The 27112-nt window shown below is 32.0% G+C and overlaps 2 protein-coding genes and 1 long non-coding RNA gene across 3 annotated transcripts in view; 1 reads left to right on the top strand and 2 right to left on the bottom strand.

Annotated features, from left to right (window-relative positions):
• LOC134715259 (exportin-7-like) overlaps positions 1-13187 on the bottom strand; it is a 40096-nt gene extending 26909 nt beyond the window's left edge. The window contains exons 1-9 of the mRNA XM_063577321.1: positions 13129-13187; positions 9189-9335; positions 7156-7249; positions 6535-6605; positions 5367-5462; positions 3949-4026; positions 2794-2943; positions 896-1022; positions 161-234 (exon numbers count right to left, since the gene is read on the bottom strand). Coding sequence (XP_063433391.1) covers positions 161-234; positions 896-1022; positions 2794-2943; positions 3949-4026; positions 5367-5462; positions 6535-6605; positions 7156-7249; positions 9189-9335; positions 13129-13143 — 852 coding nt within the window. The 5' untranslated portion in view covers positions 13144-13187. The remainder of the gene's footprint in view (positions 1-160; positions 235-895; positions 1023-2793; positions 2944-3948; positions 4027-5366; positions 5463-6534; positions 6606-7155; positions 7250-9188; positions 9336-13128) is intronic.
• Positions 13188-18235: 5048 nt separating this feature from the next.
• Positions 18236-19585, top strand: LOC134713903 (uncharacterized). The gene is made up of 2 exons (XR_010106418.1): positions 18236-18453; positions 19453-19585. It is a non-coding gene; the product is annotated as an uncharacterized LOC134713903 (long non-coding RNA).
• A 2694-nt stretch (positions 19586-22279) lies between these two features.
• Positions 22280-25499, bottom strand: LOC134713902 (uncharacterized). Its single transcript, XM_063575180.1, has 3 exons — positions 25185-25499; positions 23607-23815; positions 22280-22570 (listed from the first exon to the last, which is right to left on the bottom strand). The coding sequence occupies exons 1-3, from the start codon at positions 25292-25294 to the stop codon at positions 22455-22457; spliced, it is 435 nt and encodes a 144-aa protein (XP_063431250.1). The 5' UTR covers positions 25295-25499; the 3' UTR covers positions 22280-22454.
• Positions 25500-27112: the final 1613 nt, after the last annotated feature.

Here is a 27112-nt window from a genome sequence, read left to right as displayed (position 1 = left end):
ATGCTGCATGTCTAGCAGAGAAGCAACAATTACCAATTTTCAATTCATTGCTTTGACCGGACCTGACCTACTACCACCGTCTAGGAAAATAATATGAGACAACTGAGGAAATTCCTTACAATGAACATTAACTTTGAACAATCAGTTTATATATACAAACCATTGATGAGAGAGTTGCAGGTAAACCAGAATACAGCTCATAAAACAAGGTTAATGTTGACAGGTCTAGAAATGCTGAAATAGAAAACATACAATAACTAATAAGGGGTAAAATGTTGACAGGCTTAGGAATACTGAAAGATACAAAGAAGGTAAATTCATAATAAAAGACCTATAGAATAACTGCATGCAGACATAAACCTTCTATGTATAAATATATACAATTAATGAGTTCTAATAATCTTAAAGAATTATGTAATTTGGGTAAATTTATATTTCGTGCACAAAAATTAAGATCTAACATGATGTAATATGTTTAACACATTACCTTCTGCTATCTATGTATACTTGTGTAGTTTATATGTTGTATGCCTATATTTGTTTTGACTTTGGTAAAAAAAGATATATACTAACTGAGTAATATGAATAGAATTAAACGTTGATTGCTAATTAAGCTGAAATATAAACAAAACGGATCATTCATATTTAGTCACAGAACTTGTGAGCGCCAAAGGGTCAATGTTTAATGCATTTATTTTGCAGTTATAAACACATTTTATTTTTTTAAGTAGTGATGAGGTCTGGAAAATATCACTGAGAATTGGAATTATACAGATTTAGGTTTTTGGTGAATTAATTGGGATAATAACATCTTCCAATATCTAATAAGCTCCAATTTGTACCAAATCATTTTTTATTTGTATTTTTCTACTCAAAATAACTATCTGTTACCTACCTGTTCTCCAGCTAGTTGGTATTTGTACTGTACACAGCTCATCTGAAGATTCATCATTGGATGTACCAATAAAATCAAATGTTAGACAGTTGTGGGCTAATCTTAATGCACTTGATATTAAACCATGCTAGAAAAAAGAATCATACAATATAATAAATAACTTAAGAAAATCCTCCAACAACTTGTTACCTTACAGATAATTTCAAAAAAAAAAAAAAGCATACTCTATATACATGATTAATCTTTTTTTGTCATTTTATATTTAGGCCACACCAATTTAATTTCTTATTCTACAGATTTTTGGACTCCAAAATTTGGGTCGAGCGAGCGATTTGATAATTTTAATAAAAAATATTTAATTTGCTAATTTTTGAGGCGAAGCTTGAAAAGTAGAGGCGAGCAATTATAGTTTTTTTTTGTAAACATAAAATAGTAGGTTTTGACAATATTAAAACTTGATTTATCACTTGTACTTTGACATTTCTTTAATTTCTGAAGTATTGTTTCCCTATTCAACAAGAATTAATTAAATCTGGTCTATGTATGACAATGAGACAATTCTCCATCCAAGTCATATTCAGTTTGGGGGCAACCCTTAATGTTATAAATTTATCCCTTTTACATGTTTTAAATTATGAGGGATCAATATAAGTTATAATAAATTTGTTTGTACAAAAGGGCTCATATTTTCTCAAAGAACTATATATCTATCTGGTATTAAATGGTCAAAACGTGTCCAAGAATTTTTGTAATATTCCTGGACTTTAGCCATGTTAACACATTTACTTAAACAGTTTAATAATAATTCAAAATAAGCGGACCCCTCTTTAAGAAAAAGTTGTTTAAAATATGATGCAACTCTCCTCTTTTTGAGTACAAAATTCTAAGTTTTCAAAGGTTTTCAATTTGTATATAAGAACTAAACAAATCCTTGGTCATGTTGGTATTTCTATTTTCTTTTTTCTACATCGGTAAAATGAGTCAATGACCCCTTGTCTGAGAGTGGGTTGTTCTCAACCTGATAATAGCAAACACATGTCAAAGTACGGCCTTTTACACAGGGCTTTGATACAGACCAAACAGCAAGCTAAAAAGGACCCCAAAATTATTAGCATACACAATTCGAACAGGAAAACCAACGATCTAATACATATATATCCGAATGGGCAAATACCAATGAACAACATCAACAAACGATGCTGAACAGGCCCCTGAATCAATTAGGACAGGTGCATAAACATGCAGCGGCAATGGATAGTTTTGTTTCGCCAGCATACAAAATAATTGCAGTTGAAGGCAAATCCTTCAGAATTTCTTTGTACTTTATTCTAACAACGAACATTTGTTGATAGGGAATATAAGTAAGGGGGAAAGAACCATTTTTTTGTTCTTAAAGGTATTTCCGCTGTTCTAAATTTATATCGGAGCACTCGCGCTTTGGATAAATAGGTTTCATGCTAAAACAAATATTCTCACAGATATTTACACAGTGTGGTGGGGTGCTTTTATGTTTAAAATCGTTATATACAGGTTAGACTGTGATTTTAAAAACAGATGTAACAGTTGATATCTTTTTAGAATATTTACAAAAATAAAAACAGTGCAGGAAATGGACATGATTACATTTACGGATGCGGGAAGCGGGAATATAAGAAAAAAAAAAAAATCTGTTTTGAAAAAAATAGGTGCGGGCGGGTCTGTCGAACAAGGAATCAAATTGGTGTGGCCTTAATGGTCTATTTTCAAAATAGTAAGTCAAGCAATACTTCTTTAAAAACGCACCTAATCAGAAATTCTTATGTTTGAACAATATAAACAAAATTGGAAGTTACATCATAAGCATTCACATGTACAGAACAGTAAAAGAGAAACAACTCATCTAAATAATTTCTACTAACCTGACTATCATCCGTAAAGTTCATACTTTTAAGATTTCCAACAGCAGTACGAAGAAGTGAGCACGACAGTTGAAAGATTTCAAATAGCTGTGTATCTCGAAATGATGAAGCTATCTTTCTGTGCTTGTTGATTGACCTACTTGCCTCAGCCTGTAAAATATTTTTTAATGCTATTAAATAATTAATGTCAATAATTGTGTCTACATATTTGTTGACAACACAACTAATATAGCCTGAATCCAAAACAACTACTGTGGATTCATTTATTTTTGTGGGTACCAGTTTTCGTGGATTAAGAAAATCTTGATATGTAATTTTGTGGTTTTGGCGAAGTCTGTATACAAGCCTATATTAAAGTTTGTATTCGTTAAAATTTAATTTTGTGGTTCTGCTGTACCCACGAAATCCATGAAAATTGGTATCCAACAAATAATAATGAATCCACCGTAAATGAAGAGCATATTAAGCGAAAATAATGAAATAGACATCAAAATCCAAATTGTATCAATATATCTGTTTTGCTTACATCACATTTAACTGAAGCTGGATCCCGAAAACACATTGTTAATACACAAATTGAAAATGTAAAGATTATGAAGATTCAATTTTTGTATGGACACTGGAGCTAGACATGAGTGCTTAGAATAAAATGTCTTGCATTAACCTTTGGACAGAATTGACGATGAAGATTACATAACCTTTAATTTACTGTAAACCAACTTATTTTTGCCGATACTTTATTTGCGCGTTTAGCCTTTTCTATCCCAATTCGCGGCTATTTAATTTCGCGATTTTCAAATTAACTTTATGTAGTTAGACAAGGAAAGATCCAGGTTTTAAATTTTTGGCGACGATTTATATTCACTTATTTTTCTTCTCACAAAAGTCACGAAAATAAATCGCTCGCAAAAATTAGTTGGTTTACAGTATCAATAACACATGTCAATGAGGCTGAGGTCAGACTTGCAAAATGGTACAATATCTTGGAGTAGCAAATTTTCTGACTGCAGAGTTTTTTTTTATTAACCAGACATTTGATGTGGCAGGAATAGTTGATTGCAATGCAAAATGCTGCTTTATTGGCTATTTTTTTCTAGGTGTAACTAGCTCATAAAACCCTCTTACATATTTGATCCTTTATAAAAAAAAATATACCTCACTAAGCTGATTCATTTCACAGACAAGCTGAGACAGCAGTTGTACACCTATCATCACATGCTGGGTTGATCCACTCTGAAATTTAATTATAATTTATAATTATACATGTATAATATTGCATGTTCAAATGCTAGTAATAGCCTGTAGAAAATCATAATGATGCATAAATTATTTCACAAAATTTCAAATCAGTGATACATGTAGCATTTTAGTTCCAAATCATGGTGATTTATGTAGTATTTTACGGTCTCACATCATGGTGATCAAAGTAGTATTTTATGGTATTTAATCATGAAGATTCATTAAGTAATTATGTTCTCAAATCATGGTGATTCATGTAGTATTTGACAGCCTACATCAGTGATTCATGTAGTACTTTATGGTATCAAATTATGGTGATTTATGTAGTACTTTATGGTATCAAATCATGGTGAATCATGTAGTATTTTACAGTTTCAGTCATGGTGAATCATGTAGTATTTTATGGTATCAAATCATGGTGATTAATGTAGTATTTTATGACCTCAAATCTTGGCGAAAAGTAGTATTTTATGGTATTTAATCATGAAGATTCATGAAGTAATTATGGTATCAAATCATGGTGATTCATGTAATATTCGACAGCCTACATCAGTGATTCATGTAGTATTAAAGTATTAAAGTATTAAATCATGGTGATTCATGTCACATTTAAAGGCCTCAATGAGTGATTAGTGGTATTTTAAAGACTCAAATCATGGTGATTAATGTTGTATTTGGCAGGCTCCAGACATGGTGATTTATTTCAACCTCAAAACATGTTGGTGATTCAGGTAGTGTTTTACTGTTTCAAATTGTGGTGATTCATTATAGTACTTTGACAGTATTTTAAAGAAATTTAGATTCAAATCATTGTGCATAATGTAGTATTTCGACAGCCTATTAAAAGATAGTTTCAAATCAAATGGAATCATGTAGTATTTTAGAGTTTTAAATCCTGGTGATTCAAGTAGTATTTCAAATAGTTTCAATCCATGGTGATTACATTGGTTCAGGTAGTTCTTTGCAAAGCGTCAAACCATGATGATTCATTGAGTGTATTACATAGTTTCAAATGATGGGGATTAATGTAGCATTTTACACAATCTTTTTAATGTTAGTGTATGACTTACTCTAATGATGGAATTCATTTTTGTGCTACATTTTTCTTGATAAGTAGACTGTTTTATTTGATATTGATATCTCATGTGCATCTTAATTTTACTTGTGTATAGGTTAGGCTTCATGAGATAGTAATAATTGGATACTTAACTGACTGCTTTATTATTTAATTGAATTTATTTTTTTTCTATGAAAAGGTTAATATAACTATTTCAGACGGCAGACAAAAATGACTTAAGATTGATTATACACTAAACTTCGCTCAAGATTATTACCTGAATAAACTTTGTAACATCAGACACAACATTACGGAAGACAAAACCTTCATCTTGTACATCAAACCAACCAAGTTTGGTTATTCTGGCAAATAACTGAAAAGAAACATCATGAAAACAACATAAATCAAAAGTTACTGTAATTGTTTATATTGTTAACATACGATCTTTCACTAATACTTATGTATCAAGTAATGTTTTGAATTGTGTGTTGATTCTAAAGGTATACAATGTTAAACAACAATGAATTGAACACCTGAGATAACTGCTTTTTTTTTTAATAAATACTAAAATTGCCTTCACATACAAGATTGATCTTATTTACTTTTGTATTTGTTATTTATATATATGCCTTGTGACTTCTGATAAGTCGTACTTTTTTCAGCATATTTAAGTTTTTATTTGTTGTGCTGTTAGACCTCTGTTAAGGTAACTTAAGGATTGAGTTATCACAAACCTGTTTTACATATTACAAAAGAGGGACCAAAGATACCAAAGGGACAGTCAAACTTGTAAATCTAAAACTAATTGACAACGCCATGGCTAAAAATGAAAAAGACAACAGAAAAACAATAGTACACATGACACAACATAGAAAACTAAAGAATAAACAACACGAACCCCACCAAAAACGAGGGGTGATCTCAGATGCTCCGGAAGGGTAAGCAGATCCTGCTCCACATGCGGCACCCGTCGTGTTGCTTATGTGATTACAAATCAGGTAAAAAGTCTAATTCAGTAGGTCAAATTCATAAAAGGGAAGGGGATTGTAGTTACGACATAAGGAACATATCCGATATAATTTGTGAAACGGTTATTCCATAACGGTCAACCAACTGGTGATGGCGTCCGTAAAATTTACGAAGGGATGATTTCAACTTCACCATTTGGAACTCTTGGTTTAATAGCTTCCTTGTGAGCAGTAACCCTCTATCAAGAAAATACAAGCTTTGTGAATAAATTAGGCTGTAGGTTTTTTGTTTGAATTGTGTATAGTGTCAGGGCCTTGTGTAGATCAGTTGCTTGCATCTTCATCATTTGGTCTCTAGTATATAATTGTCTCAATGACAATCATATCACATCTTTTTTTTATATAGAAATTCAGAATATGCCAAAATTTGAGAAATTATTGAAACTAATTATCATGTGAAAATTTCTCTTAACATACCTGTACTAAGGCCTGTAGAACATAATGAACAAGTTTTGGTCTTGTAGCCAAGTAATTTAATATGTAATTCCCTGAAAATATAAAGAGTGTTGATATAATCCTTTTTCAAAAAAAAACATGTTTCCAATTAAATGTCTAATAAATATCCAATTTATTTTTGTAATAAATACAATATTACAATAAGGTGACACATTTTTTGCTAAATTTACTTATAAATTGAACAAGGACTGGAAAATGTCTTAAAATAATATTTCATAAGGTAATATGAGATGAGGTCATACATGTAGTCTTGTTGCATTCTTCTTATTACAATGATGCTGCCAGACTTTGTTTAGTAGACAAAAAATGTATAAATGTGTCTACTACGTTTTAAGAAATGAAGCCTCACCTTAAATTTACTATCAAAAGATTTAATACAATATCAGAATTAAACCTCAAAGACAATCTTCAACAGGTGAATTTTTAAACTAAATCAATAATTGCATTTTGTTCACCAAATGAAAACTTTTCAAAGTGTAAATTTGATTTATGGATTTTCCTTCAAGTCTGTTAATGTCTTCCAAAGATTTCTCCATTCAGGGTTAATTTATGAGAAAATTATATTCAGAATATTTTACTTACGTATATCAATTCTTTGTTCTAAAGGCAAAGTTAAATTTGGACGTGAGACAAGCTTTGTCAAAGTTGTGGCTGCCAATAACTGAGCATAAGGAGACTACAAGTAAATCAAAGAGAGATTTTAAAATCATACAAATATAGTATCATTTGTATACAAAAAGGCTACAATAACTATATTGTGTTATCTATGTTTTTTAATTTACCCTTTTGTTTTGTGATGTTAGATATTTATGGTAAAAATTAAATGTTCCTCATAATTGTGCTTTTTGTTCAGATTGCATACTTTGACAGTCATGATACCGTTGAAAGCCCCTTGAACATACTTCAATGTTCAGAGTTTAATGTTTTACCCAGGGCTTCCTAAACGGTCATATATTCCGGTCATTTGTATAATGTCCGGTAAAAGACCGACTGGGAAAAGCATGAAACGGTCATCTACTTTTTAGTTTTCAAGGCTTTTTCGGTCATTTTAATTCACGTTCTTTTTGACCCAACATTTTGCCTTTCACAGCCATACATTTCCAGTCATAAAAGTGACATGATGATTAATTACTATCAAAACAACCCTTACTTCAATACTTTCTAATTTTAATCAAGGCTAATTAAATGTTTGACAGCCGAAAACTACCTGTTCAGGTGACAGGTAAACTAATTTCAGTACCGGACATCATATAAATTAATCGGTCCATTCACAATTACTTTTGTACATTTCAGCAGTTTGTATCTAATTGATTTAGTCCAAAAGATCAAATTTATAATAAATACATTTATAAACTTGATTTGATGAAACATTTAAAAAGGTTTTACATGAAAAATCGTCAGAACTACGTTGTATGAACAAGAACACGTGTGCGCATGTGCACAGGTGGGAAATTCAATTATGCATCCTACATTTCTTCAAAATTCTAAAACTATCATTGATACCTGTACCTAACGTTTATTTCAGGTATTTTGTTGTAGAAATAACGTGGAAAGAGCTTCTTCGCTCAGTCCTGCTATGTAAAAAGTAAAATCACAAAAATACTGAACTCAGAGGAAAAACGTACACAGATTTTACGTATCCGTTTATGGTCCATGTTTTACCATTGTCAAGTCAACATCCGGTTTTGAAAAATGTGACTTTAAAAACGAAAAATAAAGTTCTAGACAATGTCATTTTGCACAAATAAAGGGTCTAATGCAGATATGAGCAAGCTGATGTGCACACTTTGAATGATGCAATGCCAATTTTAACAGTTTAAGTCAGAACATCAAATTCATATCAAAGACAAAGTAAAGTTTAATATTGTTTTTAATCTAATGTCAATCATTTGGATGGCCATCTGATTACCATAATTGCCTTTTGTGACTTAGTCTTAGGGATTAAAATTCAGTTCAGTTATAAAATGTCCGGCTGGCTCAGAAAATTTTTGGAAGCCCTGGTTTTTACCCAAACAGTAAATTCATTTTTATTGATCTTTTCAATTATCAAAATACAATAATAAGTCACAGAGACCAGGCAGTAAAAAAACTGGATATATATGGACATTGAAACATGACAAACTGTCAGAAAATTCAGACAGAAAACGTTTGGAGCAGACTGATGCACAAGTGCACTTGACAACTTTTTAGAAATATTGCAATTAAAACAACAAATTCAATACCTATATAGGTGTAATATCCCCATTGCTTTTTCCCTATTAGTCTTTGTTAAATTTGCACAAGTTTTGCAAAAATTTGCACAGAATTTATCTTGTTTCAAATAAAGAAATACTTGACATGAGTGAAGTTTTAACCTGTCCAGTACTATACAAAAAATTCACATAACATTTCGTTGCATATAAGAAAATTACCAACACAAGTTAACCAATCAAATTCAACTCATCAATGTCAAGCCGCTTTCCAATTTGAAGCCATTCTGTTTAGTAGTATGTAGGAAAAGTGAAACAAAAAATAATCTTTGAACTATCAGACAATATCATCACTGCTAGTTCCATTCTCGATTTCAAATTTTAGATTGGTCCAGTGGAGGCAGTATTTTTCGTTAGTAGACTTACATTTCCTCTTTCCAATAATAACTGACATTTGTTGAGGCAGTCAGGTGATTCAGCAAACTGTATCAAGGCTTTCTCAGCTTCAGAGCGTAGATTGGTATCAGCTGTTTCATACAACTGTTTGCACAGATTTTCTAACTGCAGAAGCTCCTGCAAATATATATAAAACTTTTTTCAAATACAGTATGATTAAAAACGTTCTTGTAAAGCACTCTTCTTTTTGCTTTGTACATTTAAATGCTCAAAACAAGGTGCTTAACATATAATAGCATATACCTGATACCTGAAGATAGCAAAAAATTTGGAAACCAATATTGCTACTAGTTAGAAAACACTGATCAGAATTCACAATTATGACCAGAAATTTAAGAAACTTACTTTTTCTAACAAAATAAATGAAGAATGTGTTTATTGGCCACAGATGCCCCCGTTTTAAATATGCACTGGTCAACTTCAACATACAGATACAGGATTCATGTAGTTAAGACCACTTTAGGATTACATATAAGTTACAAAACAATTTGTTGAGGAAAACTTAAATTCCAAAAGGGAACTGTATCTAAGCTCTATTTATATATAACTCAAGAACAGTAAAAGGAACGCCACCTGATTTCAAGCAATAGCTGTGTTTTATGGTAGTAAGCATTGTGTGAATAAATATCATGACATTTGGTTGGTTGGGGTGAATTGGAAAGCAATTTTAAAAGTATGGGTTGCTGTACCTGTACATTTAGTTAAGCTTAAATACCATCAAGTTGAAGCTATCTCAGGGTTCTCGCTAAGGAGAGTCCATGAGTCCAAAATCTGTCTGGACTCACCATTTTCAAAACTGGTGAGTCCACAGATGCATCAAGATTGTAAAATTTTGTATAAACTGAAAACAGTTTAACACAAATGTCATCATTTCATAGCAAAAGTTTAGGAAGTAATCTGAATTTAATGTCATTTCATTGCTCTGTTAGGCCATGGGGGATAAAATTTTACATTATATTGCAATAAAATATATTCTTCTTGCTGTTGGACTCACCATGGCCAAAAATGACGAGTCCCTGGACTTGCCTTCAAAAATCCTTAGCGAGAACCCTGCTATCTGGAACCCTGTTTAATTACAGTTTAAACAATGCACCATGAATGATACATGTAAATGAGACCTGTTTCAAACAATCGTAAATACTTCAAACAAAATAATTTTTTTACTTTAATTTGAGTTTCGAAAAAGTGGATCATACTTTATCGAAGTTTCCTATTGATCAGTTTGATTGCTTTCTGAATTTTTTTCAACTCGTTACTCATGACCTTTACTTTGCCTAACTGTCGACCTAAACAGAAAGTTGTCTAAATTTTGCTATGCTTAAATGTTGATCTAAACAGAAAGGTGTCTAAATGACTGGGGTTTTCTTTCCAAATTGGACAATAGCAATAAGTGTATGATTTTGGAAATAGAGTTTCCACACATAATTTACGGTAGGTCTTTTTATCACCGAACACCAACGTACACTGCAAAACAACCCAAAAATATATTAGTGTAAAAGTCTGCTGTAATAGATGTCAAATGATTCTTCACACACAATGTAATCTGGAAAATAGTGATGATTCATAGAAGGTTTTCTGTATATTGATTATGTTAATTATCGTCTTTTTCAGAAAAATAATGCACTTAAAAAATTTTAATCAAAGAGCTGAATAGCTCTGAGGGGAAAGACGGCCCTTGTTTCTATTTAATTATGTTTTTGGAAAGGGGGGTATCTTTTGATAGTTTTCATATGAAGAATGAAAAAGAGAACAGCTAGAACACGTAGAAAGCTTGACAATATTGAAATCAATTGTTGTTTATGTAATTTCATTTCCTTAGTTTAGGATTCAATTTGGACCAATGGAAGAGATCTGCATCTTCTAAATCTAAACATTTGATTAAAGTTGATAGCTAATTATCTAAAACTCAACTGAATTCTGTCATTTCACAACAACTACAATATTTTTTAAAATCTTGATTGTGTACCAATGAACTGCAGGCTAGGGCCATTTTCCATTTTTTGTGACAGTACTCTTGGATTTTTAAGTTTTTTCTTTAGACTGAAAAATATATTCAGTTTTAAATTTCCATTGTTAAAGTTCCGAGTTACAACTCTCATCACAGGGAAACATGTACTAATAAAAAAACAATATGAGTGATGTAAACTGTGTGAAGCTTGTTTCCAAATCTTAATTTTGAAATATTTGCAAATAATAAATATGTTTCAACTACAAAATGCAAATTTTTATTATTTTTTTTACCATTACAATGATTATGTAGGTACACTAAAATTTAATTTTAATAGAAAACTACTAATCCAATGAAATGTCACATTTGAAGTGTTTAAATACATTAACTTTTATTTTAGTGGATAATTACTCATCAATTTAGGTGCTCCTGAATTGGAGGAAGATTCTCAGAATTTTAACAGAAAAAGTGGTCTCACTAATTAGCGAAAAGAAGAATTTTAGCGACAAGAAGCGACAAGAAGATTTTTTTTCTTGTCGCTAAATAGTCTTCTTGACGCTTCTTGTCGCTTTTTGACGCTTCGTCTTTAATCAGTGAGACCCGAAAAAAGTAATAAAATCGTTCCTTTCCCCTGTCTCATGTAACCCCACGATCTTTGTTTATTTTGAAAGATGTTGACCTACAAATTAAAGTATTGCATGTTGATGTTTTAATCATCTACAGTAAACAATATTATGTTTAGATTTAACAAATACAAATTTGTAATTAGTGCACCATCTCTAAGAATGATTTAAATAACCAGTGAACTAGTGAAGGATATCCCTGCTTCTTCCAAGAATGACGTCACTATAAAATACAATGTAGGTTGGATATATTTAGAATATCTCGTCATACTAATTTTTCAGGATTGTAAAATAAACGTAAATAGTGTAAAGGAGAGTTCAAGATACGATAATTTCGTGAGAAACAGAAGGGAAATGTGTAAAAAATTGTTTAAAGTCAAACTATTCATTTCTGGGTCTCCTTCTCTTCAATCTAAGTAAGATTTGTTGTGGGGTTTTCCACACTATAAAATGTATAAAAACAAAATGAATGATGTCAGGGAGTGTCACTCTGGTCAATCCCATAGGGGATTGACGGCTTGAAGCCGTCTTTCCCCAAAAATGTTAAATTATATGTATTTTGATTGATTTTATCGATTTATTGTCTATGTGTTGATGTTTTTTGGGGTGTTCTGTGGTGAAAAGACCAATCCATGAATTTACACCTAATAACATATTTGGCGTAAATTCAATTTTTGTTGATACATCGATCATTATTCAATGTTCTGAAAAATGTAATATCTGATACATGATTCCAAGATCCAAACGAAATATTATTAAAACAATAATTCACATAAATATGTATTATTTTAAAACAACCGTTTTACTTTAGAAACTTTTATGTGATCATGGGTACTTCGAGAAATGTTTTAATTCAGACTTGTGTCCAATGCTTTGCTTGATTTTGTAGTGATATTTTCACATACAAATCAAGTAACAAAGGGACACTAAAAGTTCAATATCAATTTAAAGAGTTATCTCCCCTGCAACTGAATCCAATCCCGAAAAGTCTTTACTCAAATGATGAATCTGTGTCCGTGCGCGATGAAAAAGGCATAATATTGATCATCTACATTATTAAACAGAACAATCAATTTAATTTCGATACTGTCATGTCATTGATGTGGGTTTTTAGACTTTAAATTTAAAAAAGCGATTTTTTTTTTCAGTTTGACATATATTCATTTTTTGTAGGACTTGGATGCACGTGTTTAATTTGCGCCAAATCGCCGACACAATGCAAATAAGAACGCATGGCAAACTAATTATGATGTATAGGAGCATGTAGTACACTTTCTGCAATGCAATTAATAATGACATGAATGCACTGTCATAGCAGAGAGGTTTATTTTGAATTCACCTGCTCTTCCGCCATTTTTGTTTTCCCCTCAATCCAAAATCTGTTCCGCGCAGGTGCGAGGTTTTGCTAAAATTCTGATATCATTCCGTATACGGCACCAGACAAAAAATAAACAAAGCTATCCATCTGCCTGTCCTTTACTAGCAGATTGTCTCACTAGTTAAATAATAGTAAAATAATATAAATAGTTCTGAAAGATTAAACATAGACATATAGAAAACTTTATTTTGATTCGACATAGCATAAAACATACAAGCATCAGCTCTGATGCCAGTTGTTTATCTTTTAGCCAAGTATCATACGATTTCATAAGAGTGAAAATATTTTTACAAAGTATAAATATCAAAGAACTAGCGTACTTTTTGCTAGAATGGTACATAGATCTGATAGCTGGCGAATTAAGGATAGATGGAACCGAGAACACCGTTGAACTGATCGAAAGAGTTGATAGAATGTGTTCAAACATGCCTTATATATCCGTTATCAAATAATTAAAGTATGATTGGCCGATTTAAATACAATTAAAAAATACAAAGTTATCGATTCGGTAAATTATGATGGTGTAAAGAGTGTCAGCATGGACCACCGAAATTGAAGGCTAACACTTTTCCACTTAATTATAATCATAAAACCATATTGCATACTACCCATGAACCTGGTAGATCATGCAATTTCAACCAAAATATTAAAGGGGCATTAGCTGCCAAAGTCGTATTCCCTGATCGGCTTAAAACCTCATATCTTTTTTTTTATTATAAAATACTAAAAACGACTATCCAAATTACAAAAGGTCTTTAAAGAAACAATCAACAACGCACGGACTCATTATAATTTCGCAACATTTCGTGTGTATTCTAGTATAGACAGCATCAAAATAACCATCAAGACATATTGCTTAGATAATATATAACATGATGCTAACATAAATATAAATACACAGGTAAGCATGTTCAATGGTATAATAACGATTTTTCTAGGAATGTTTGAGTTCATGTCATTGAGAAAGAGGTATTAAAAATCATCGCTTAACCCGCTGTTTTGTGGGCAGAAATAATCAGCGATAGGAACTTCCTGGTGGTTGCCTTGTTTCACTTTTCTCTGTTGGCAATCTTTCAATTTTAATGACTAAACATTCTCTCCAGTTAAGGGTAAACTTGAAGTTCGAATGACAATAGACAGATTCACATGAGTTGAATTATTGACTTGCAAGCGAAAATTATCGATTTTTTTTTTTATTATCTTAACAAAAAATGAACCGAAATTGACTGTTAAAAGCTAGCATATTGTATATTACAATTCCGATTTTATAAATGTTTGTAACAAAAAAAAATGAGTTTTTTTTGGTCAACTTCGAAGCCCATGTTGTTCTTTTCTGGTACAAAAATGCAAAATATAAGGACGGTAGATTACCTTTCGCCTATTTATTGTAAACCAGTGATCTTTTTACATATATGAAAATTTAAGAATGGCATGCAATGTATAATTGAATGAAATCTTGTCTCGTTCACTATATATATGATCTAAAATCATCAAAATGTCATTTAAATGAGAAATACAAGTAATTGATGGTTAGTACAATTTAAAACTATGTAAAAATACAATATATCAATTACAACACAGTAAAAAGTTACATAATATTATCTAGACTAAGTGATAAACAATAAATACAAGTTGCTTTCTTTAAAAAAAAGAAATGCAATCGTAAACCCAAATGCTTGTTTTGCATTAGATATATATCAGATAATTGTTTAATAAAGATGTATTGTCTTATCACCTATAATACTTTTGTTGTGCATAAGAATTAGAAACTGACATTGCCTGCTTACTTAATGTAATACCGGCTTCACACATCAACGTATAGATCCGACGTACGTCGGCCGTGGTAAAAAAAAAACATGTATGCTACCAATACGCTAGTAATTTTGATGCTTTCAACCTGTCAATCATATCTGTATCGTGTGCACAACGAGCTTAAAGCGTGTATTGGATGTGCGTAAAGCGTACCTAAGCGTTTCTCCTAGTCTTCCTACATTCCCAACTGCAGGTCTTTCTATATGTGAATGTTTGTCAATAAGTCTGTCACATTCGCCCGTCTGTTTACATGTTTACCAGTCCGTCTATGTCCACTGGTTCGTCTACATGTTCACTAGCTTCGAAATAGCTTTCGGTAAGTGCGATTATTTCAGTGATTTAATTGTGTCTATTGTTTTTTATGTAAGTGATTATTGTGCACCGTACCCATATTTTTAGGGACGCGAATTGCAACTGATATTTTACAGTTTTTTCTTGCGATGTGTTGTCCTTAAGGTTTGGTTCATTCGGAGGGTTGGGTTTATGGCCACCACATTGTTTATGTGCCAATGTCCATTATAAAGCCAGGAACATGTTTTTCAGTGGTTGTTGCTCATAATTCATGTCGGTCAAGTTTTTTTCGTAAATTATTTTGTTAATCAATAAGGCTGTTTAGTTTTGTTTGATTTTTGTTTTTAAATCTTAATGGTCGGGGCATTTAATAGCCGACTAAATAGTTTTTTTTTCATTTTTGGAGGCCGCTCGGTGGCCTTTAAAGATTTACTACCACGTCATTGTAACTCTGGTTGGTACTTGTATCATTAGTGCTGGACCATGGTCGATCCTATGCACCTTTGAGGCAGGCGGGATATTTTTGTAGATCTTGTACAGCTCAAACTAATGGGAGTAGTTCCTGTACTTCTATGTCTAGTCCCATGTTGCATGGTTGGAGAGGGTGTAATATCTTCTGTACCGGTAGGTTTTATGAAGATCACCCGTATCGGACTTCTTCTACTGAATGAAAGCTTTAAGGAGACGAGTATTTTTGTATGCAATGCGCCCTTAACGTGTCTCAAACTTATCTATCGTGTAGCGTGTATATTATGTGCGTGCAGTTTACAGGTATACGCTTGACAAACGCTTGAGCTGAATGAATTTTTTTATGTTCCATTAAAATTTTCCTGAAGTCATATACCTTTGCATTTCGACGTACTTCAAACTTATGGAACGCGGGTTTAAACGCTTGCGTAACGTTCCTCTGGCGAGCAACTAAGTAACGCATACGATGATACGGACTTTGTTAGTTTTCTTTTTTGACTGATTGTGTTACATTGTCATTTCGGGGCCTTTTATAGCCGACTATGCGGTACGTGCTTTGTCTGTTGTTGGAGGCCGTACGGTGACCCATAGTCTGTATTTCTGTGTTATTTTGGTTTCTTGTAGATAGTTGTCTCATTGACACCAAACCATATCTTCTTTTTTATATTCGATATCTTATCGCCGACCTGTTTAAGTCTTCTAAAAATGCATGCATGATTCATTTTTAGGTTATCAGTCGTAATTAAAGTGGCACTTTAATTCGTTGTTTCATTGCTTGAAGTATCATTTCTTACATCGGCATGGTCAAATGTCTATTTTTTTAAAATAAATTTTAGATTTAGATTTCAGTCACGGTTATTTTTCCCCCTTCATATTGAATATCTATACTTATCAGTCGCATTTTAATGACGAAAAGGATTCAGCGGTTATTATGTGACCTCCTTGTTTTAAAAAAAAGTAAATAATGTTGCAATATTTAAGCAAAGAAAATAACTTTAAATTTGCAATATTGATGAAAATAAATACGGACATAACTTTCATAATTAATTTTAACGTTATTTTCAATAAACGAATTTTTTTTTTGAAAAATCCTCGTTTTTACACCTATTTGAGGCACGTTTTTATGATTATATTTCCATGTCCTTGGTCTATCATACGTAAAATATCTCTATAGCAACTTAAGATGCTAATGCATATTCAACAGATTAGTAAGCTATTGCACATGCATTTGAAAGGTGGTCATAGCTATTGCGCATGTATTTAAAAGGTGGTCATAGAAAGAACAGAAGTGTTCCGAATAACATCCGGTGTTCCGAAAGACTACACCACTCGTCCAATATATACAGCGTAAACCCTCAGGGGTTTACGCAATCACCATCAGCAAATTATTTCTTAAATTACGCATGCCGAAACCTTGACCTATATTATTTGGTTTACAACCAGTTTGCTTAAATCCAAGAAGATTTTTTCAAACGGGTCAATTCATCATTGCAAAAAAAATCATACTTCTTTTAAAGATCGTCTCAGTCATTTTCACTATCTTACATGTCTTAGTCAATACCACTGTCCTGTGGTCAAGGTTATCATGATAATGACCAGTTCTATTCAAGAACTGTTATGTAAAAAGCTTCCATATATTACGTTCATGGTGTCACGGCCAAAGTATATTTGTTCCGCCTAACATAACTTCCGTATAACTTTGTTATAACAAATACCATAATAATAGATGTTCCTATTCGAACAAATATTTTATACTTTCTACTGGAAATAATTACAGATTATTTCTGTTTCGAGCTTATACTATAATCTATTTCGAAGACTAGGTTTAAATGCCTGTACCAAGTCAGGAATATGACAGTTCTTGTCCATACGTTTTTGATGCGTTTTGTTTTTTGATTTTGCCATGTGATTATGGACTTTCCAAATTGATTTTCCTCTGAGTTCAGTATTTTTGTGATTTTACTTTTTCATGACACTGATCACTGCAAATTAAATTGCATCAAAGAAAGCACTCTTTACAAATCCTTGGTTTGATCTAACGCAACAGATCTTTGTGCTCATCAAGTTAACAGTAACTGTACAAAGTTCTACATGCTTGACCGTCTAACTTAATGATTAAAGAAATGAAATTTATCAGTATTGTTTGAAACTACCAGCGTGATAGTTTTGCAAAACCGTATTTCAAGGGGCGATTAAATGCATATAAGGTAAGGGTTACCAGCTTTCAGAATTACAAAATCTTAATAATTCGGAAACATATTCATACATTTAAAAAAAAAAATCCCTATTAGATAAACACAAAATGGTAATTGAAAATAATTTACCATTTAAAATTTTTGAAAAAACATATTTTATCTTCTGGTCGCACCCTAGAAAATCGTACGCTGGCCTGCGTTTCAATCAAAATATACGTTTAAAAGTATACTATTAACTTGTGCAAGACATTCTTGCGAACACAAACTCATTATTTTGACTAGACCAAAAGTTGAATCCGGAATATCGTTTCCTCACCGGTTTTGTTCCTTGTACGTACAACTTCCGGTAAAAAAATTGTTTACTTGTCGTCAAGATTTCCCTAAAAATCATCTTTGAATACAAGTTTATCTAATTTAGAAATGTCATAAACTTCATACTGGCATAAAGAAGGCACAGCAAAAATATCTCCGTCCATTATTATATATTGAAATACGTTAGAACTTGGGCAGAAGCAAGAAGGTAAACAGGTAAACATTGTATTATAAAAATATAGTGTCTAACTGTATACATGTAGATAAAATAAAGATGACACTTCGAAATAATCTTAACCCACAGGGGGTTTGTTACCTTTTACTGGCTTTACTCTCCTCTCCTCTGGAAACCCTTTAAAAACAACTTTTTAAACGGTTCCTATGGATAGAGAACACAGCAAATAATGACAGACACCTGTCCGTTCAGAAATTGAGAAATATAGCCGTTAAATACACCTTATAAGGCTTATTGTTATTTTGAAACCTGTTATGTTTGACCCAGGTTGAACAATCGACATCATACAACCATTAGTTTGCCATTATGATGTTGGTTATTTTCTTTTGTGATGTCAAATTGTAGAGGAACCTTTGAGATGGCAGACCTGGGAACATATATACATGTATCTATGCTCTTGGTGGACAAATTATTTAAATAGTGATAAGGTGGTACCTCGAATGACCGAATAACACTTGTAATGACCGGGTGTATGTGTACCAGTTATAGTCAATTCAGCATTGCTCATACGTTTTTAATGTGATACCCTATCTGTATCAAAACATAAATTCTTCAAAGGAATCACTTAATGGAACAATGTTGAACTACAGTTGATGTGTTGTAAAACATTTGTATGATCAAATGATAAGGAAAGGGTACAAAATACAGAGATTTTATCAAAACATCTGGATCCATATAAAGGAATTCTAAATAAAGAATTTACTTCTCCTCAGGAGAAAGTTTTGTAAGAAGAATATATCCTGTTAAAAGTAAAATGAGAAAAAATGCCTCCTACATGTATTAACAACCTATTAATCTGTATATGTAGATTGTTGACAGCTGTGTATATAAGATAAAAGCTGATATTATGCAATTGTTAAATCGCAAATATTAACATCAAATTTCTTTTTCATAATATAGTAGCGTTTATTGTATACCGGTTCTATCATGACTATAATATTATCCAAATAACATGTGCTTATATATTTGTAGGAAAAGTAAAAAATGCCAGAATCCAAGAATTTATTGAAAGAAGTCTTACCCAAACAAGGTTTACTGTATCAAGAGGATATGCCTACAGTAGTTTTATGTAAACCAAAAATTCTGCCACTTAAATCTGTGACATTGGAGAAACTAGAAAAGATGCAAAAGGAAGCACAAGAAACTGTTAAACAACAAGAGAAAGAGGCAAGACTCAATGATGATAATTTGTTTGGAGGAATTTAAATGATTATGCTACATGTATTTATATTGTCATTTCTGTTTACAATTTGACATGTACAAATGTATATTGTAATAAAATTAAAAAAAATATTATTTATAAACTCATGGTGCGGGAATTTCTCACTACATAATACATTGAAGACCTGTTGGTGACCTTCTGCTATTGTTGTTTCTATGGTTGGGTTGTTGTCTTTTTGACACATTCCCCATTTCCATTCTCAATTTTTACATAATCATTTATGCTATAGTAGAAAGCTGGTCAATGTAAACTTACTCAGATCTTTTCAGCTGGTCACTGTTAGTACTTTGGTTGTTTTTTGATATTTCTTCCAATGATATGGTAAATATAATGTCTTGTGATATGTGTTTGTAGTTGCTCCATATACATGTAGATCATTGATTTATCCTGATGTTATTCTTGGTTAAAGTTAGAAAATAACTCCTTATCTGTAGGTCAACTCAAAATTGTGTGATCTATCATTTAAATCGGTAGAGTTGGCAGGTATGATACATATGACAAACCAAAATATATGTCAATTCAACAAAATGATGGGGTATGGTAATGGTCTCCATCTTTCTGTCCATCTGAAACACATCAATCGTCATACACTGTTTGACTGAAAGCTTGTATACTTGATGAGCATGTTTGACATACTATTTTTTAAAAACATACTATACCACATTTTCATTTATTATTTTTTTTCAGAATTGGTCAGAGTTTTATTTACCATTTCATTTTTTAATATTTTAACAATGGAACTCATATGACCTCGTTTTGATTTGGGAGGGAGTTATGATAATTTAAACGTATAAAGCTCAGCTGGTCCTAAAAGAGCTTTTTTCTTCACTTGGTGTCTGTCGGCGTTGTCCCTTTCAAGTCATTGAATTGCAATTGTTCTTTCCTTTTTTCGTGTATTTGCAAGATTAAAGAAGATAGAGTGAAACTGAGAGCCGTAGTGTAGTGGTTAGCACATCGGACTTCTAATACAAATGTTCCTGGTTCAATTCCCGTCTGGGATGAAAATTTCAGGGACTGAATTTTCGGCTCCCCCTTGACACCATTTGCGAGTATGGTCTTGAGGAAACGATGATAGTCCGTCGGAAGGGGACAATTGGGCTGACCCGTGTTAAGAGAGAGTCATATTGCACGTTAAAGACACCATTGTAGATTTCGAAAAAGAGCAGGCTTGTGCCGCTACAAGGCAGCACTCGCACCCGCAAAGTGGAAAGGGATTAATATAAGTTGCAAAACTTGTTTCCCAATCCACTATAAATAAATATGTTTAAACTAGAGCGAAACTGGCAACAGGAAAAAAATCTTTAAAAAGTTTCTGCAATTGAAATTAATGTTTCATTATGGATCTCATTAATCAATGAAAATTATTGAAAATTCACAGTTTGTTAAAGTTAATATTACATCTCCCTTTTTATTCTGAGTAAAAAAGGAAATGCAGACTCCAAATGAGACAACCACCAATGAATACAGAGAACCTAAAAAAAAAACTTCTTCATGTCAACATACAATCTTTGATGATTTTTGATTACACAACAGCAGCTTTTTTCCGGATCAGAAGTGGTATTTGAAGAAAAAAGTGTTATTAAAACAAAATCGTATTTAAATGATTATTATTAGATTTTTGCATTCTACACCAGTGACACTTTTACTCTGACAGCCACAATAGCAGGCCAGACACGAGGGTCTGTTATTCTGTAAACATATAATTTTCCCCCTTTTTTCTCTAATCTTTAAAAAAATAACCCCTTTTTTTCTCTAATCTTCAAAAAATTAACCCCTTTCTTCTCTAATCTTCATTTTAAGGGCATTATTCTTTAATCATTTGACCCCATCCAAACCCTCAGACATACGGTTCCTAGGAATGTCTGCGAGATATGTCATATAAGTTATACAGTTTGGACACAACAGTCAGGGTCATCGAATGGCAAACGGAAGTACTAGGAAGAACCTGTTGCTTTCATTATCATCATGTTCATAATTGAAACATGTACTGGACAACATCTATTGTCAATCCGGCATCCACATCCACATCCATACACTAAACTAGGGTGATGTGCACGTTCACGTGACTTTTTGATGGATTCTGAATCAAGGTTGTTAGTGGTCAGAAAATGAAACCTATTCATGATATTGAAAATGTCAACTCAGAAGAAAACAATCATTTACGAAATTATTTAAGTGAACAAACTTGAAAATTAGAAAAAAAAGTAATAGTCTTAAATATAGACAAATCACAAAAAAACAAACTTATAATTTTTTGTTTTCCGATTAAAATAATTTCACTGTCAACTGCAATGGAGAAAGAATACTGGAAAGATTCCATCCAGAATTAATTCAGTGTTTTAAAAAGTTTTCATCGGTAAGGAAACTAATGGAGAGTTGTCTCATTGCCATCCTGTTATATCTTTGAAATGATTATATTTTTCTCAAATTTGATTGTTATACATGTTTGTGTAGCAGCAAGTTTTTGAGTACGTGGGAGTTAGAAAACAAATAATTTTTCCTCAAGGCCATGTTGTTAATTTATTCAAAGCACTTGACTTTTTGTGACAAATGGTTAACCCCACCTAAACAAACACATTCTTTATAAAATGTTTAATTGCAAATACTTTATATGGTACATGTTATTCATTCTTTACATTTCTAATTCATAATTGCAGAAAATGACCTTAAGTAAAATTCTATGTTTGATAAATGGTACAATGTGAGGTTAAGATGTCTATAGCACATTTTTCTTTTTGGTCTTTAGTTTTAACTAGCTCATGTCATAGATGAAATATGGAATATATGCCGTGTAAGTTGTGAATTTCCTTGGTCCAACAATTCTCATTGTCACATTCTTTGTCGTGGGTAAGGTGCAAATTTCTTCTCCTAAAACGAATAAAATGTGTTTAAAAAGTATGAAAAAATTATGCGTGCGCTGCTCATAATATTTTTTTTTTTTAATTTAACTTCATAAGGTATCTGCTTGATACCAACAAAAATAGATATTTATAATTAAGATTAACTTACGTAAAGGGTGTTTGTTTAATATCAATGTATGGCTGATAACTGATTTGATACACGAAAATGAAAAATTCTGCTTGAAACACACTGGACAAGTATATGATTCGCATAAATTATGTCGATATTACATATTTTTTTTCAACCCGAACAACTTCTTAGTTAGTCAATGACTACGATCAATCTTTGGCTAGCAAAGATGAGACAATTATTTAATTCCCTTTTCATTTAAGGGAGTAAGAATATTAAAAATTAATTACTAATTCAGATACTTGAGGTTCAGATTTATGGCTAGAAAAATCTAAGCCAGGTTTCAATATTTGACATAATTCATGGCACTCCCATTTCTGAAAGCATCAACATGCACTCAGTCACACACATCTTATAGCAGTACGTGCTATTTTATGTACATCTTAGAGAAGTACGTGTGCTTTTATGTACATCTTAAAGCAGGTTTTAAGCCGGCGGTACAATTTTGTTGCACAATGGCTCTTAAACCAAATGTATTTCGAACTTTTAAAATAATATCAAAATTTTATCTTGAAATTTATTCAGAAGTTTGAAAAATGAAAAAAATAATGGTATCATACAATTTTGTTTAATGGTTTTACACGCGTCAAAAATACCCAAATATGCCTTTTGTTTTGTTTTGTTCAGTTTGGATGTACAATGTGCACAGAAAGCAATTGGTTTGGTTTTGTGTGATTTATCATAATTTTACTTTTTTACTTTTATTAGTGCTCTTGTTTTGTGGGTGTGTTTAGTTGGATTTCTGCCATTCTATATGCATGCATGTAGTGAAATATTGTCCACTTGGCTTATAAAATGAAAACAAAACTGAATCTTTTCCCATCAGCTCTATTATCTTTATATACGTTATTGGTTATTTATAACAGTTTCGTACCTTTAGCGGGTAGAGGAAGCTCTTCAATGACTCCATCAATAATTTCTTGGATTTTTCTAACAGCTTTGTCTGCTATGTGCCCAATACAAATTTCGTATTCCTGTACTGTTGCTGTGAAAAAAATGTTCAGAAATGCCATTGGATAATGCCAGCTAACTGTACCATTAGAACAATCATCAGGAATATCCACATTCCTCTCTGGTCGTTTTCTGAAATAAAAAAAAAAAAAAGGATTATCAATGGTCATGATAACGTGTTCAAAATTCAGCCGTGTTATTGATAAAATGTTGTTAATACACATATTAGCCTGATTGAAAGACATTTTGAAAATGGCCTTGGTGTAAAATAAATTCATTGATTTTTTTTTACCACAGATAGACCAGAGCCATAACCATATGTGTTAAAAATGATTAACAATACAGAATACATATCAAAGTATTAACATGCAAATACATGATTTTACACTAGTAATTTTGGGCCCTTTATAGCTTCTTGTTCGGTGTGAGCCAATGCTCCGTGTTGAAGGCCGTACATTGACCTATAATGGTTTACTTTTATACATTGTTATTTGGATGGAGAGTTGTCTCATTGGCACGCACCACATCTTCCTATAACTAAATTCATTTAATGGGTTACATATAAACATAATCTGTATATACTGTGTTGATACATTGTAGCTTTCTGATATTATTTATTTATTTATATCAGTACCAACAAATTTCAAGATTTTAACCCTTCTAAATTATTATTGTTATTTGCAACTCTTTTCTCAAAATTTAAGATTATAATTAAATGGGACAAATAAAATGTTCTCCATCGTCAACTTAATTATTGTATGTACGTTAAGACAGATAAAGTGGTCTGCTTAAGCACATTTCAAATGACCAAATTCAAGAGTAACATTCCACTTTATATTTTTAGTAGAGTAAATGGGTGGTTGAGATATATAAATCAGGGTGCGTCCAATGTCAACGGCGGGAGCATCATTACTACATCATGATCACGTCAAACAATTTACTTGTGATTACAAAAATAACAAGCACTCAAATTGTAATTTGATTTGCCCCTATAATTAACGAATCAAATAAAGAAATATATGATGAATTAAATCATTTCCCCAAGATTCTTGAATTTTACTTAATCTGACGTAAGATTTATGATGGAAACATTTCCGTAAGATCCAGGATCATCCAGGAACGGTACCAACAGGCAGCTAATACTACGGATAACAATTGATTATACAACAAGACCTAATGTCGTAACCCCGGAATTTCACTAAATATTTCTTCAAATGTTTTAAATTGATATTTCGTAAAAGGAGTTAAACCATTACTAGTATGCAATATATATTATAGAAAAAAAACCAGACATGTTTAAGGCCGTACGGTGACCTATAGTTTTTAATGTCTGTGTCATTTTGGTCTTTTGTGGATAGTTGTCTCATTGGCAATCATACCACATCTTCTTTTTTTATATTATCATATAGCATATATGTATATGTCTCAGAGAAAATATAGTATAGTTACATCTCTGTGCCACCGTGACTTGACAGAAACAGGTTAATTTATAAGTACTTACGAAAATAAAACTGGGTTGCAAGGATCCGTTGTATTCAAACGACAATTTACCGTTATCACATTTAGAAGCAAAAATAAAGACACCAAGATAATACTTTGAATTCCTTCCATTCTATTCTCTTATATGAAAATTAGTTATTTAATTTTTATTCCACTCCATCTGACATGATAAATGACATCTACATGGGAAAATTACGCAGTAAAGAATGAATTAAAATATGAATGTTATTCTATCCATTAATTATACTTTTATGTAAGCTACAAGGTGATATTTGCTTGTGTTCTTATGACGTTCGCTATATGTCATTCAACTAAAAGGTCACTGTAGTTGTCAAAAGTTTGTTTGTTTACTACTCTGTTCTGGTTTTCACTATTTCCGGTACACATTTTGTTAAAGAAATTACAAGCGATATTTTAGCCACAAAAATTTTGAACATGTACACAATGAAGTTGTTCCACGAATTTCGACTGGGACTGTCACATTTTCTCTCTATTTTACACCAACTACTCAAGATAAAAAACCGCGGCTTTGCGGTGTCCTGTCATTTCATAATTAGGAATAAACAATGGTTTACTAATTCATAAAGATATTTTCTTGTAAGACAAACCCTTTTTTTCTAATTTTAACCACATTTACACATCTTATTCAGGTGATATTTGAAAATTGAAGCTTTGTCTTTAAAAGAAAGCATCACGATTTCTTCCAAGGCCAACAGAATTTACCCCGGAATTTACGGCTGTTAATATTAAAGCAAAAGTCTGGATAAACGAAAAATGTATATGTAAAGCTTTATGATTTGCCTGTAAGTATTATGTGCAAATGCTTATTCCCAAGTCATAATCTGGTCAGTGGTTGTCTTAGGTGTTTTTTTCTGTTAATTTGTTTGGATGTTTGAGACTTTTTTTTGGAGGGGGGGGTGTCATTTTCCGGTAATTTTCCAATTAAAAAAAATGGTTGAAGACCCATTGGTGTCTTTGGGTCGTTTTCATCTCTTTGGTTGGACCGTGTCCCTTTGGTACAATCCTTTTTTCTATTCTCAATTTTAGCTATAAAAACTTTCTTATCCAGCGCTTGAAAAATGGTATAGACACATGTCTATTTAAACAAAAATATTGTGTCTTATTGACGTATACCATGCACAATTAGATTGTCTCGTGATAGGCTTTATAGCTCTACACGCCAAGTTCGAATTTTAGTTGCTAGTTCAATCACTGGCACTTGTCTCAGAAAAAAAAATCCTATATACCTTATTATAACAAGGAGCATGACGCGTTTATTGCCAATTCTTCAGCGGTTTGCAAAATCATAACGATTGACATACTTTGGTAGGATTGCTACGGATGATTCCGACAATAAATGTAGGCATGGTATACACCATTGTAAAGATGAATCAATTTAGATTTACGATTAAACAAGCTTTAGTGGGATTAACAGCCTATAAAGCGGCATATAACGGAACTTCGTCACCACCCAACATTTTTCTATAATGCAAGTTAAGTACCTTGTGTTATAATAAGGTATATAGGAAATTTTTTTCTGAGACAAGTGCCTGTGAGTTCAATTTAATACCGACACGGTCCTGTAGTAATACTTTTCAAAACAGCTTTAACAATTGACAGAAGCTGTCTTATGACAAAAAAAGACAAAAATATACACAGCAAAATAAGAAGATGTTTTTTTCTGTATTTTGTCGTATCTTACTGATAAAAGGAAACAATAAGATTAACTTTAGGGTTAAATGTTATTGCATATCAATCATTTGCCACTGGACGTTAAACAACCAACAATTATTCAAAATATCAATTAGTTAGCCAAACCTTGATATTATATTATGAAACTTGGACACTCGGAGCGTTTTTTCGAAAAAAAAATGATATCCGAGACAATATTTCGAAAATATATTTCTTTCATATCTCCAGAGATAGCTT

This window comes from Mytilus trossulus, chromosome 4 (genome assembly GCF_036588685.1).
Source record: "Mytilus trossulus isolate FHL-02 chromosome 4, PNRI_Mtr1.1.1.hap1, whole genome shotgun sequence".
NCBI lineage: Eukaryota > Metazoa > Mollusca > Bivalvia > Mytilida > Mytilidae > Mytilus > Mytilus trossulus.
The sequence above is the reverse complement of the archived record's forward strand: the minus strand, read 5'-3'. Positions and strand labels throughout refer to the sequence as shown.